General features: G+C 39.5%; 1 protein-coding gene across 2 annotated transcripts in view; it reads right to left on the bottom strand.

Annotated features, from left to right (window-relative positions):
• PDE7B (phosphodiesterase 7B) overlaps window positions 1–14,993 on the bottom strand; it is a 338,881-nt gene that overhangs the window by 220,810 nt on the left and 103,078 nt on the right. Inside the window, exon 2 of one of the 2 annotated variants that reach the window (XM_007452971.1) lies at window positions 945–1,005. In XM_007452971.1, the coding sequence (XP_007453033.1) occupies window positions 945–1,005 (61 nt within the window). Of the gene's footprint in view, window positions 1–944; window positions 1,027–14,993 lie in introns of those variants that run through there. The other variant, XM_007452970.1, reaches the window with a different exon arrangement.

Genomic DNA, 14,993 nt, shown 5'->3' on the forward strand with positions numbered 1-14,993 from the left:
CAATAACCTAGGCTGCCAACATATGAGGTAGCCAGAGAAACTGGAAGGAGCTAAAATGAATAATTTTTTTCTTTGCTTATGAGTATGGTTCAAAGTTGGAATGGATTAGGGTGAAATTTTGGTGAAAGTCAAATTTAAGGATTATTTTTATTTATTCATGCTACTGTTCTGTTCTGTTACTATAATTACTTAATTAAAAGTTCATTGAACATAGTTTAGTGGCTCAAATAAGATCTAAACACTAGACCTAAATTTTTACAGATTAGAAACTTTCATGATTTGGCTCATTTCTCATTTTCAGGTTAAGTGCATCACTTATATTCTCTGTACTAGTTTTCTACTCTATAAAATGAGGAAAATAATATCAACTTCATCTTTTAATGGAATATTATATATTAAAAGAGTTTGTGAAAGGCACTGATGATATATCAAACCACAAGAACAAATGATTATTCATTATGATGCTGCAATTTTTATTACAAATGCAGTGTGGGTAACTGCTGTGCTGACTTCAGTTGAGTTCAAATGTATATTCCTCCCAGGCATTGTAAGTAAGGGCTTTGTGCTGTGGTGTAAATACTTAATAGTTTACTTGCCTAGCATATGATCTCTAGTTTAGGAATTACAATGTGATTCTTCTTACTTTCTCATCACAGTTGCCTGAATACAAAGCACCCAAATACTATGTTATGTTGATGATCCAAGAAAAAATTTGAAAGACTCAGAAGCATGGTTCCTGACTTACTGACAGTTATTAAAATCAAACCCTTTCTTTATCATCAAGGGTTCCACATATAAATGTGTTACAGCTGTCCATAAACCTATAAAATAGCCTACTGGCCTCTGCAATATGGAACAAGAGACAATCAGTAAGGCAAAAGTACAACAGTAAGCTCACATGACATCAGCATGCTTAATAGATTTTAAATGAGAAGACTTCTTACCTAGCATGCAAACACATTTGACATTCTGATCAGGGTTTTCAAACAAGATTTCGCCACACCTCTGAAATAGAAAGAAAGCCATCATTATTTTAAGATTTCCTATCAGGGTTCCCAAAGCAACATGTCCATGCAACCTGACATCACCATGACATTATTCTGATCTTCCTGTTTTCTTTAGCTGCCTGAGTCTAGGGACTTATGTCATGAGCAGAGACTTTCCTCATAGTAAAATATTTGAGAGGTAAATTGGGGACAGACTGTTCCTGCATGCCTCATGCCCCTGCCTCAAGCTGATCTGTGTGCTCCTATGAGGGGTCATGGCCAGAGACACACCCAGTGTCCAACACTTTCTATTTCGATGGAAGATACACAGTCTATTAGGTCTAGTAATCTGAGGTTAATCACTCTCAAAATTGGCTCTTATTCAGTACTGAAATTATCCTAAGCTACCTACTCTGCAATCAAGCAGACATTTTCAAGTACAAACCTAGGTGGCCTTAACTCTCTGAACTTGGGAACTCTGAACTCCCTGCACAAATAAGGAAATGATGAAAAAGTGGCATTCATAATCCTTTTCCAGAAGCATTGACTCATGGAAATATCAACTCTCTTATCTACATCCCAGTTTTAACTTGCTTCTTAACATTTCTGTACAGGGCAAACTCCAGAGACACAATCAGTTATTTAAGAATAGACCACATTTATGTATATGATTGACAAATGGTTAGTACCTGAATGTATAAATAAATCCTCCAAATCAATAAGAAAATAACAAATAATCCAATGGAAAAGTGGATAAAGGACATAAACAATTCATGGAAGAGGAAATCTGAATGGTCACTAACAGAGAGGATATATTCAACCATACTAATAATCAGGAACCAGCAAATAAAAGATAAAATGAAGCCTATTTTGAGCCCACTGATTTGACAAAACTTAGAAATCTGGCAAAAACAAGTTTATCAAAAATGTAAAGAAATGGATCTTCTCACACACTGTGGGTTGCAGTATAAAATGATGGAACCATTTTGGAGAAAAACTGGCAAAATTTTACTAGATTTATACTTATTACTTACTAGATTTCATTCTTACTAAGTTGAAATGTGCATACGCTATGACATAGCAGGTCATCTTCTAGACTGATAACTAGAGAAACTTTACTGTTCAGCTACAAAACAGATAAATGTTATTCATACACTGGAGTGCTACATGGCAGTTAAAAGTGAAAATGGGAGGAACACTCCCAAACTCATTCTATGAGGCCACCATCATGCTGATACCAAGACAGAGATGTCACAAAAAAAGGAAACTACAGACCAATATCACTGATGAACATAAATGCAAAAATCCTCAACAAAATACTAGCAAACAGAATCCAACAGCACATTAAAAGGATCATACACCATGATCAAGTGGGGTTTACCCCAGGAATGCAAGGATTCTTCAACACATGCAAATCCATCAACGTGATACACCATATTAACAAACTGAAGGAGAAAAACCATATGATCATCTCAATAGATGCAGAGAAAGCCTTTGACAAAATTCAACACCCATTTATGATAAAAACCCTCCAGAAAGTAGGTGTAGAGGGAACTTTCCTCAATATAATAAAGGCCGTATATGACAAGCCCACAGCCAACATCATCCTCAATGGCGAAAAACTGAAAGCATTTCCACTAAGGTCAGGAACAAGACAAGGTTGCCCACTCTCACCACTCTTATTCAACATAGTTTTGGAAGTTTTAGCCACAGCAATCAGAGAAGAAAAGGAAATAAAAGGAATCCAAATCGGAAAAGAAGAAGTAAAGCTGTCACTGTTTGCAGATGACATGATACTATACATAGAGAATCCTAAAGATGCTACCAGAAAACTACTAGAGCTAATCAATGAATTTGGTAAAGTAGCAGGATACAAAATTAATGCACAGAAATCTCTGGCATTCCTATACACTAATGATGAAAAATCTGAAAGTGAAATCAAGAAAACACTCCCATTTACCATTGCAACAAAAAGAATAAAATATCTAGGAATAAACCTACCTAAGGAGACAAAAGACCTGTATGCAGAAAATTATAAGACACTGATGAAAGAAATTAAAGATGATACAAACAGATGGAGAGATATACCATGTTCTTGGATTGGAAGAATCAACATTGTGAAAATGACTCTACTACCCAAAGCAATCTATAGATTCAATGCAATCCCTATCAAACTACCACTGGCATTTTTCACAGAACTAGAACAAAAAATTTCACAATTTGTATGGAAACACAAAAGACCCCGAATAGCCAAAGCAATCTTGAGAACAAAAAATGGAGCTGGAGGAATCAGGCTCCCTGACTTCAGACTATACTACAAAGCTACAGTAATCAAGACAGTATGGTACTGGCACAAAAACAGAAAGATAGATCAATGGAACAGGATAGAAAGCCCAGAGATAAACCCACGCACATATGGTCACCTTATCTTTGATAAAGGAGGCAGGAATGTACAGTGGAGAAAGGACAGCCTCTTCAATAAGTGGTGCTGGGAAAACTGGACAGGTACATGTAAAAGTATGAGATTAGATCACTCCCTAACACCATACACAAAAATAAGCTCAAAATGGATTAAAGACCTAAATGTAAGGCCAGAAACTATCAAACTCTTAGAGGAAAACATAGGCAGAACACTCTATGACATAAATCACAGCAAGATCCTTTTTGACCCACCTCCTAGAGAAATGGAAATAAAAACAAAAATAAACAAATGGGACCTAATGAAACTTCAAAGCTTTTGCACAGCAAAGGAAACCATAAACAAGACCAAAAGACAACCCTCAGAATGGGAGAAAATATTTGCAAATGAAGCAACTGACAAAGGATTAATCTCCAAAATTTACAAGCAGCTCATGCAGCTCAATATCAAAAAAACAAACAACCCAATCCAAAAATGGGCAGAAGACCTAAATAGATATTTCTCCAAAGAAGATATACAGATTTCCAACAGACACATGAAAGAATGCTCAACATCATTAATCATTAGAGAAATGCAAATCAAAACTACAATGCAATATCATTTCACACTGGTCAGAATGGCCATCATCAAAAAATCTACAAACAAGAAATACTGGAGAGGGTGTGGAGAAAAGGGAACACTCTTACACTGCTGGTGGGAATGTAAATTGATACAGCCACTATGGAGAACAGTATGGAGGTTCCTTAAAAAACTAAAAATAGAACTACCATATGACCCAGCAATCACACTACTGGGCATATACCCTGAGAAAACCATAATTCAAAGAGTCATGTACCACAATGTTCATTGCAGCTCTATTTACAATAGGCAGGACATGGAAGCAACCTAAGTGTCCATCAACAGATGAATGGATAAAGAAGACGTGGCACATATGTACAATGGAATATTACTCAGCCATAAAAAGGAACAAAATTGAGTTATTTGCAGTGAGGTGGATGGACCTAGAGTCTGTCATACAGAGCGAAGTAAGTCAGAAAGAGAAAAACAAATGCCGTATGCTAACATATATATATATGGAATATAAAAAAAAAAAAAAGGTCATGAAGAACCTAGGGGCAAGACAGGAATAAAGACACACACCTACTAGAAAATGGACTTGAGGACACGGGAAGGGGGAAGGGTAAGCTGGGACAAAGTGAGACAGTGGTAGTGTATATATGGACATATATACACTACCAAATGTAAAATAGATAGCTAGTGGGAAGCAGTTGCATAGCACAGGGAGAACAGCTCAGTGCTTTGTGACCAGCTGGAAGGGTGGGATAGGGAGGGAGATGCAAGAGGGAAGAGATATGGGGATACATGTATGTGTAAAACTGATTCACTTCGTTATAAAGCAGAAACTAACACACCATTGTAAAGCAATTACACTCCAATAAAAAAGTTTAAAAAAATAAAAATAAAAGTGAAAATGAATTAGGGCTACATATAGTGTAATTGCTTATAGTGTAGTATAGTGTATACATATAGTGTATACATATACTGTTATATGTGTATATAGTATAGTGTACACATATAGTGTTATATGTATAATATACACATATAAATATATAATATTCAAATTGTATAATATTTAAATCTTATAAAATATATAATGTTCAAATCATGTAAAATATATAATATTCAAATCATATAAAACATATATAATGTTTAGGGACTTCCCTGTTGGTGCAGTGTTTAAGAATCCGCCTGCCAATGCAGGGGACACGGGTTCGATCCCTGGTCCGGGAAGACCCCACATGATGCGGAGCAACTAAGCCTGTGCGCCACAACTACTGAGCCTGTGCTCTAGAGCCCGGGAGCCACAACTACTGTGCCCGTGTACCACAACTACTGAAGCCCATGTGCCTAGAGCCCGTGCTCCGCAACAAGAAAAGCCACTGCAATGAGAAGCCCGCACACAGCAATGAAGACCCAACGCAGCCAGAAGTAAAATAAATTAATTAAAAAAACCAAACATATATAATGTTTATATCATGTAAAAGTATCATGCTAGGTAAAAAAAAAAACTGTCTCCATGTTTTAATGAAGTTGAAAATATCTAAAAATAGCACATGTTGTTTATGGATACATTAATTTACAGAAAAAGCATAAAAACAGGCAATGAATAAGGAACATCAAATTCAGAGTAGGGGGAAGATATACAGAGTAATGAAATGTTGGAGGGCATACAGGGGTTATCAACTTTTTCTATAATGATTTGTTCCTTATTCTCTGTTTTCTATGCTTGAAATATTTCATAATAGGAAAGAATTGTCCCCATTTGCAACACTGTGAATATAAAAATGGCCCTTCATATTCTGCCTCTCTACACCCGTCTCCCATGGGCTTATGGATGTCATTTAGTACCAGGCTGGACTTGTTTTTACCATTTATTTCCTTGTCCTTAGAAAGACTGAGGGCACTTGGTCCACTTTCCTCTTTCTTTCACTGTTCACAACTTGGTTAATTCCACTCCCGTCTATCTTTATTGTACTTACACTTAAAATATTATAAGACAAAGTAATTTCTGGGCAAAACGATTCCCAGATGAAAGAATTCATATTCTTCACACCTAATGATGCAACCTCCTGGTACACAGAGGCACAGGTTGAGAGGAGAAAGGATGACTCAACTACATTCAAATCAACCCATTTTCTGGGATGACCTACACTGTGCACAGAGATGGACAGTTGGTTCAGGACCATGAAAAGGAAGGAAGCTGCTGGCTTGTTAGACTCCCTTTGGCAGGTCAAGCGAATGGACTGTGGAGGTGGAAGGCTGGGTGCACCCGAAGGTTGCAAAAGTGCACTGAATACTAAACAGAAAGTACATAGCGTGAACTTTTTCCCTGGCTACTCTGTTGAACTACATATCATGTGACATTTATCATGCTGTTTAATCTCTTCAGACTTCATTTCTCTGTAAATAACATGGGGATGCTAATAGATGCCACAAAGTCAGATCAGAGGCCAAATGTGAGGATTAATGATCCGTGGAGTCTGATCTGACTGTTGCTGTTTTGTTTGTGTTTTGGCAGAGTTTAAACCCTTTCGAATTGCTAAGATCCATTTCCTGTATTACCTGCTTTTTAAAGTGGTATTTTTTTTTATGACCTGAGTTAATAATTATTTTTAATTGAAAGATCAGATGTTTCTAAAGTGTTTTCAGCCTCTTGGTGAAACAAAGTGCTAGGAAGCTCTATCAGTCCATATTCTGGGTCGTACAGGGAAATAACTCTGGAGTGATTGCATGCCCTTTGTTAAGGATGAAAGCCCACGCATGTGCTAGGATGGAAGAGCTTTCCTTCTTTAATTGCAGGGGCTTACTGTGGATGGTGGCTAACTTCCCACAGCTACCCAAGTCCAAGGGCAGCCTTACATATACCCCCTCTAGATGCAGGTGGTGTGGGTGTGGGTGTTCCATGGGGGTCTTGCTCCCTTTCATGGATGCTAACAAATCCAGGAGAAGTTTGTAAAATTCCCGTGAAACTTGCATTCCTTAAAAGCCATGGCCTGCCTGGGTTCAGTGACCACACAAGCTAACGACCAAGCAGCAACAGTGGGTGCGGTAAGTGGTATTTTTTTTATGACCTGAGTTAATAATTATTTTTAATTGAAAGATCAGATGTTTCTAAAGTGTTTTCAGCCTCTTGGTGAAACAAAGTGCTAGGAAGCTCTATCAGTCCATATTCTGGGTCGTACAGGGAAATAACTCTGGAGTGATTGCATGCCCTTTGTTAAGGATGAAAGCCCACGCATGTGCTAGGATGGAAGAGCTTTCCTTCTTTAATTGCAGGGGCTTACTGTGGATGGTGGCTAACTTCCCACAGCTACCCAAGTCCAAGGGCAGCCTTACATATACCCCCTCTAGATGCAGGTGGTGTGGGTGTGGGTGTTCCATGGGGGTCTTGCTCCCTTTCATGGATGCTAACAAATCCAGGAGAAGTTTGTAAAATTCCCGTGAAACTTGCATTCCTTAAAAGCCATGGCCTGCCTGGGTTCAGTGACCACACAAGCTAACGACCAAGCAGCAACAGTGGGTGCGGTGGCCCTTCCAATGATCACAAGACAGTCCTTTTCCTTGTCTTCATCTCCCTGGCTATCTGGGAAATGGCTGAGGCACCTCTAACTAATTCTGTAATTGCCCTGCTTTGTAAAGTTACCTGATGATGGTACCAGATTTTAAAGCAACGCCCAGAAGGGAATCTGATTGTTCTCAGTTCTCAGGACTTGAAAGAAACCAGATTTTTTCCAGTGCTTTTACTCATTGATACCAGTGTTTACAGGGCCTTTGCTGCCAGGTTCCTGCTTGCTGTGCAACCCAGGGTGATGACCCAGTTTAGGAGATTAATTGGGCTAAGCCACAGGCTTCAAGTCTCAGAAAACCACAGGAGCTGCCGTGGGGGAAGGTCCCATGCCTTCCTGGGTTCTCAGGGCTGCAGCCCTCCTCGCTTGCGGCTCTTCCTGGTCATGCAGGCTGGGACTCCCCAACCCAGCACCTTGCTGCTGGATGACCCTGACTTTGATCCGGTTCTGATTACCAGGCTTCTGCCTGATTCTCAGAATCCCATCTCTCCAAAGAATCACCACCTTTGTTTTGTCTTCTGTGCCTAAAATAACGAGACCACCTTGCCTTGCTTGTTTCCATCACTCCCAGCTAGCAACGCCCCTAAATAACAACATGGTTACTGAAATTCCCATCCAAGGGGCTGGAGCCCTGCTAGCGACAGAGAGTCTCCTGGCACACGCTCCCCTCCCACAGCACAAAGGCTATGCTACCTATGAGCTCAGGCGTTTATATGCCTATTTTCCTCATAGACCATGAAGAATTAAACCACTTTCATTGTTAGCACTTTTAACACGTCTCATTATTATAACCTTTGTGCCTTATATATACCAGACCCTTAATAAATATTTGTGAACTAGCTAAAATTTCTTTAGCCCATCCTGTGGGCTAAAGCATTGCTCTATGGGCTAAGCTATGCATCTACCATCTTGTTCTCTGATCATACCCTTTTAAGAGAGGAGTAAATTGAGGCACAGAGAGTACTACTCACTATAGAATACACCCCGCACCCCCCTGCACCCCCGCCAATGAGTGAGAGAATGAAAGCTGACAGCTTACTTAATGCTTGACTGGATTCCCAAATACTGGCTACTGCAGGCTTCCATATTGCCTTGGCCAAGTACACCAGGTCTATTTACAGCCCCTTCTCTCACTCATTAGTCACTGCTGTTTGCACGAGTTGCCACCTATTAGAACGTAGGCTTTGGATTAGACTGACCCAAGTTCAAATCCGGTCGCTTCATGCACGTACTTACTATACCGTCATGGGCAATTTATTTAGTTTTGCTAAACTTGCTCTCTCATCTGTAAAGTAGGGTAATATTATCTACATCATAGTATAATTGCAAGTTTAGTTTTTAATTATAAGCAAGAATGTACCAATTTAAATTACTGTAGATGGCATAATAATACAAAAATATGAATTAACAGATTGAACTCATTCATTATAATTTTATTTTAATACCCATATTAATGAAGATTAAAAATGAAGAAATACTTCTAATTTTAAAAGTCAGAATATTTCACAAGTTAGTTGCTAATTTTATTTACTAAGAATTTTCTATATTAAATCTTAAATTTACCTTTTAGTCAGGAAGAACAAGACGGATGTTATAAAATACTGCATCTATTCTAGTACATTAAAAATTTATATCAAAAATACTTAATTTTCATTAGTTTAATTATGTGTTCCAGCAAAATGTACAATAAAGTATATTTCTCTTAAGCAGACTGTATATTTTCCATTACTTTCATCATAAAATTAGTTGTGAAAAATTAAGTGTGATTCAAAAAAATCACATTTAAGTACTCGGCAAACCTGTTTTCTTAAGGGAAAGTTATATCTGAAGTGAAAATAATATTCAATATTATAATATATTGAGTATATTATCCAGATATACTCTAAAGAATATAATATATATTCTTTAGAATATAATATATTCTTTAGAATTATATTCTTTAGAATATAATATAATATCCAGATTATACTCTGAAGAAAAAAAATTAAAGACAGTGAAAAGTTTACACATTGTTCAATTGGCAGCACTCCTAACTTTCTTACATCAGTTAATGTTTTTTTTTTTTGCTTCACATAAGATTTCATACTCTTTTTTTTTTCCCTGAATATTTGTTAGCACTTGAATGTACAGGCATACCTCATTTTACTGTGCATCGCTTTATTGTGTTTTACAAATTGAGGGTCAGGCAAATTTATTGATGCCATTTCCCAACAGCATTTGCTCACTTTGTGTCTCTGTGTCACATTTTGGTAACTCTCACAACATTTCAAACCCTCCATCAGCAAAAAGATTACAACTCGCTGAAGGCTCAGATGATGGTTAGCATCTTTTTACAATAAAGTATTGTAAAATTAAGGTATGTACATTGTTTTTAAAGACATAATGCTGTTGCACACTTAATAAATGACGGTATAGTGTAAACCTAACTTTTATATGCACTGGGAAACCAAAAAATTCATGACTCGCTCTATGGCAATATTAACCTTATTGCAGTCGCCTGGAACTGAACCTCTGATATCTCTGAGGTATGCCCATGTTGTTCTCTCAGCAGGCCTGCAGCAACTAGTCTTTTCAGGTCAGGTATCTTGATATTTTTGGATGGGAGGAAACATTAGCAAACAAATAAAACCCAAGACAAATCTTTTTGGCTTGGAGGTTTTCTCCAGTATCAGCTGAAGCAATAACTGTTTTCCACAAGCAGGTAATGTTAAATGTTATCAGCAAATAATTAATAGGCTGTGATTCTTTGATTATTTCCTTCCCACCCTTATAGCTTTTTTTTTTTTTTTTTTTTTTAAGCAGCAAGGAAATTAGTAACGGGAATTAGGTGTTTATAAAATCATTGGACAAGCAGGCTATAGGCTGGGCCTCCAGGAATGACTCAGACAAAAATACAGAATTGATTCGTGAGGGGAGCTGATGGTGGGCCACAACTGGAAAAGTGGACAAACAGAAGGCATTGCTGGAATTGTTGGTCTAAGGTCACATCACCATGGCAGTGATCCAGGGATTAGACAGCTCTGGGCACAGTTGCCTCCTGACACCCATGGAGCTAGTGACTGAATGTTGGATGCTACTGCAGATTTCGGAAAAACCCAACATCTCCATGACGGTACTTGATGGAGCATTCGACCAAACAGAGCAAAAAGAGCCTCTGACATATGATTAGACCTTTATTAAGAAAAAAATAAAAAGAAAACTGAGTTTCCTGATCTGAAGAAGTGCTAATCACGGTCACTGGTGGAAAGGGAAGCCGATCTCACCTGCCCCCAGAAGCAACCGAGACAACCTGGAAGAGGCATGTCCTCAGCACAAGTTACCTTCATTCTACCCTCACCCCATATTTAAGTACTTGTATTCGGCAAGTTTGCCATTCAATATAAGAATTTCTCTAGTGAGGTTTTTAGTAAATAAGGCAAATGCCTGTATGCTGATGCATCTGTTTTCTTTGATCATCCTTTACGTGTCTAGCACAATGACTAATGCATAACGGCACTCCCAATGCTAATTAAATAAATGAATAAATAAATTTTTACTGCAATTCTGTGGGATATACTTGAGATGTGGGATTATTATTTGGGATTATCATGGGATTAGCATGAGAGGAGATTTTTTTCTGGTTATTTATGTATACACACCAGTAAGTGCTGCCATTAGATGCAGCCATGTGATGTGGAGCTGCAAAGGGGTGATGAAGGGGAAACTTGACATTGAGAAGACATCTCAAAACATCTGGGTCACTTCCCATCTCACATTTTCCCCAACAAAGAACTGAATGGTACTAATTAAAGACAGACTCCTGGAAGATCAGCCTGGAGAGAACATGGCTTAGGTCTGCAGATCATAAAAAGATAGGTTCTGTTAAGGGACTGTACTCCCTAAAGTCTAACAGGGCCTGGAAGCTTGGGACTACATTACTATCTGTCAAATGAATGAATGAATGAATGAATGAATATTTAAAAAGACACCATTATCAAGTGCCTACTCTATGTAGGCATTATATTGTGAGGATGGCCAAAAAAAAAAAAAAAAAAAAATCAAATGAGATTTAGGCTAGATCCTGTCCTCAGGAAGTTTAGAGGCTGGTCTGAAGTCAGAACATGAAAGGCTATGGGCACCCTCAATGGTGGGCACCCAACACTGCCTGGGGCTACCAGAAGGCTTCTAAAAAGAGATGACAACAGCAAGAAGTTGGCTGGCAAAAGAGAGGGCTCCTCCTGGCAGAGACAGCTGGCTGCGCAAAGCCCAGAAACCCTGTTAGAATCCTTCGGTATCCTCCCAGGATGGGAGCAAAACTGTGATGGGTCAGGGTGAAGGGCTTAATCAAAGTGGCCATCACTGGTAGATGGAAGGAAAGTAGAGGATAACAGTGATACTAAAATAAATATATAGGGCTTCCCTGGTGGCGCAGTGGTTGAGAGTCCGCCTGCCGTTGCAGGGGACACGGGTTCGTGCCCCGGTCCAGGAAGATCCCACATGCCGCGGAGCGGCTGGGCCCGTGAGCCATGGCCGCTGAGCCTGCGCGTCCGGAGCCTGTGCTCCACAACGGGAGAGGCCATAACAGTGAGAGGCCCGTGTACCACAAAAAAATAATAATAATAAATAAAATAAATAAATAAAAATAAAATAAAAAAAATATATAAATACATATATATTTCTTGGCTGGGATAGTGAGGCTGGGTTTGCTTTAGAAGAGCCAACATGCTCAATGAATTCTTTTAGCAAGGTGACAAATAATTACAATACTGTGGTACCAGACATCACTCACCAACAGTATTGGCTGCAATCTTTCTGTCCATTTCTACCTCAAAAAAGGTACCAAGCCTGAGGTGCTTTTTAATTCCTTTTTCTTGGATCATATGCCTACGGCCAAAAGAACAACCCCTAACTACCCAGCTGAAACCTCACGAGAGGCCGACTTCTGCTACTGATGGAGCCATTAGCACCTAGTGTTGATCCCCAGAGCTGCATCTTCAGAGGCTCCAACTTCACAGTGGCCGAGTCCCTCCTACCCTGTGGGTGGCATAGCCAGGCCTTGATCTCTAACGACTGTGCAGCCCTTGGCACTCTGGTGCCAGAGGACGGCAGATTTGGACCTGGGGATGATTTCAGCTCAAGCTCATGTTTTCCTTTCTAAGTTTTTCCAGTGAAAGAGCAGATTTCCACCCCATTGCAGGCTGTTAAAACGTCAGACTAACAAGTTTTCAACAATCTGTCAGTGCAGATCTCCAGCAACGACCTGGCACTGTCTTTGAATTGGGGCCTCATCGTCCAACCCAACCTCAGCCACTCAAAATAAGAGACACACCAGCAGAAGAAAAAGAAAGATAATCACCTCGAGCTGAGCAGAAATTCTTCACAAAGCCATTGTTGCCAACAGTCAATAGCAAATCTGTGGGCTGCCTAACCTGAGGTGACCGATCAGGAAGGGCCATCCCTCATAAACCTCTAATTAGCTATGGTTAGGAGTGACTTGAAAGATATTAATGCTATTGCTATTGGAAAAGGAGCCTACCAGCTTTTAACAGCTTTGTTTTTTTCTTCAGTCAAATGTTAGCTCAATGCGTATGCTTTCTATTAGAGAAGTGCCAGCAGCAGCGATCTCCAGAGAGTCTCTCAGCATTTTATTACACACCCCTATTTTTAAATGTTTAAAAGCTACTTATTATGAACCAAAACTTGGAAAACCCAATTTCAGCCCAAGAGTAAATTTTTTTTTTTAAGTTATTAAACTAACATCCAGGATACAGAACTGTGTTTCCTGTCATTTTGGCCCTGGACAGTAGAGGGCACCAGGAAGGCTGTATCTCTAACATGCAGTTGGACCCCCTCATGGGAGATCCCGGGATTAGATGGCTCACAGGTTCAGCATCACTGTGTTAGGTTATTTTACGCCCTTCGGTTCCTGCAGACCTTCTCCTTGTACCACTTTTAGTCTTGAATTCCACTGCACACATCAAAATGCACATTGAAAACCACAATTTTCATCGTGCAAAACAGAGGCAATAGTCTCTGGGTAAGCCCAATTTTAGCAGAACCTGTACCTGTGAGGGCTGATGGCATGTGGAATATAACTGGGGTACCTCTCTAACGCACCCAGTTATAGGAACTGAGTGGGGATCTTGGTCCAAGGCACTTTGGGTTTCTGGTATGAACTCTGAGAATTCTCCATCAGACACAAATAACTATGCCACAAATCTTGATAAACAGAGCAAAAACTGTGTCAGAATTTTGCAATATAATCTCATCTTTCATCCTCTCAGAGCCCCAAGTGTTGATAACAAGCTACAGCTAGTTTTCAGTGAGAAAGATAGACACTTCTGTGAAAGCAAACAACTAAAGCCATAACCATTTCACTCTACATAGGGACTTCTGAAAGGTGAAGTCCATAGATGCTTTGTGTTAGAGCAAAAAGAAAGCAGTACAGAGAGAGGACAGATTGGTACATAGAGTGGAAAGAACTTAGAATATCTGGATTCAAATCCCAACCCTATCCCTCACTAGCTGTGTGATCTTAGGCATGTCATCTTTTTGAACCTCCTTGTAGAAAAGAGACAGTAACAATGCTCACCCTTCTACTGAAATAACGTAATATGTGCGAAAGCATCTTGTGTACTCTGAAACCCATCATGGGGCCTGGTGTGTTCGGTATTTTGTGGAATTTCTTCCACAAAACAGGTGGAAGTAGGAGAGGGCCATTTGGTGGTACTGCGTACAAGAGAGAGAACATGGGATTTTATGAGGAGAAAACGTTTGCTCCTCCCATAATGGAGAGCACTGGTCCTTCAGAGGGTAACCTGCAAAACCAGAGGTCTAGAGAACAGAGGTCCGTGGGGCAGGATAGAAGCAGTAAGCTTGGGTTGGGTAAGAGTAGCAGCCTTTGAGAAAGTATTTGAGAAAAAGCAAAGTCTAGTGTGAGGTGCAGATCTGAAAGAATGCAGGAAAAGGAAGAGGGCCTGTGTGAGGATTTGCACATCGGACAGGGCAGCTCCAGTACCATAAATAAACACTGTTAATCTGGGAGGGATCTGGGAGACCACTGTGGCCAACTCAGTCACTTTATAGATGCAGCAAACAAACAAGTCCCTGTGGGGTCAGGTGACTTTCCATTCCAAGGTATTATGATGGTCAGAGTATGGGCTCTTGAGTTCAAATCAAGACTTCAGTATTTACTAGATGCATCACCTTGGGCAAGTTACTCAGTAATTCTTTGCCTCAATTTCCTCATATATAAGATAGAGATAACACTACTGCCTACATCCTGGGCTCCTCACGAGGATCAAATGAGGATTAATAAACATCTAGAAGAGTGTCTGGTAGAAATAAGTACCCAATAAATTATTATTTTTAAAAGTATACAATTATTTAGAAGCAGAGGAGCCATGAAAACCATAACTTTTTCAACTGCCATTCAGTGATGTTCCACGTTACCTCCTTATTTTGGACATTGAGCCATTGCCC

The sequence above is a fragment of the Lipotes vexillifer genome, unplaced genomic scaffold (assembly GCF_000442215.2).
Source record: "Lipotes vexillifer unplaced genomic scaffold, Lipotes_vexillifer_v1.1 scaffold155, whole genome shotgun sequence".
Lineage (NCBI taxonomy): Eukaryota > Metazoa > Chordata > Mammalia > Artiodactyla > Lipotidae > Lipotes > Lipotes vexillifer.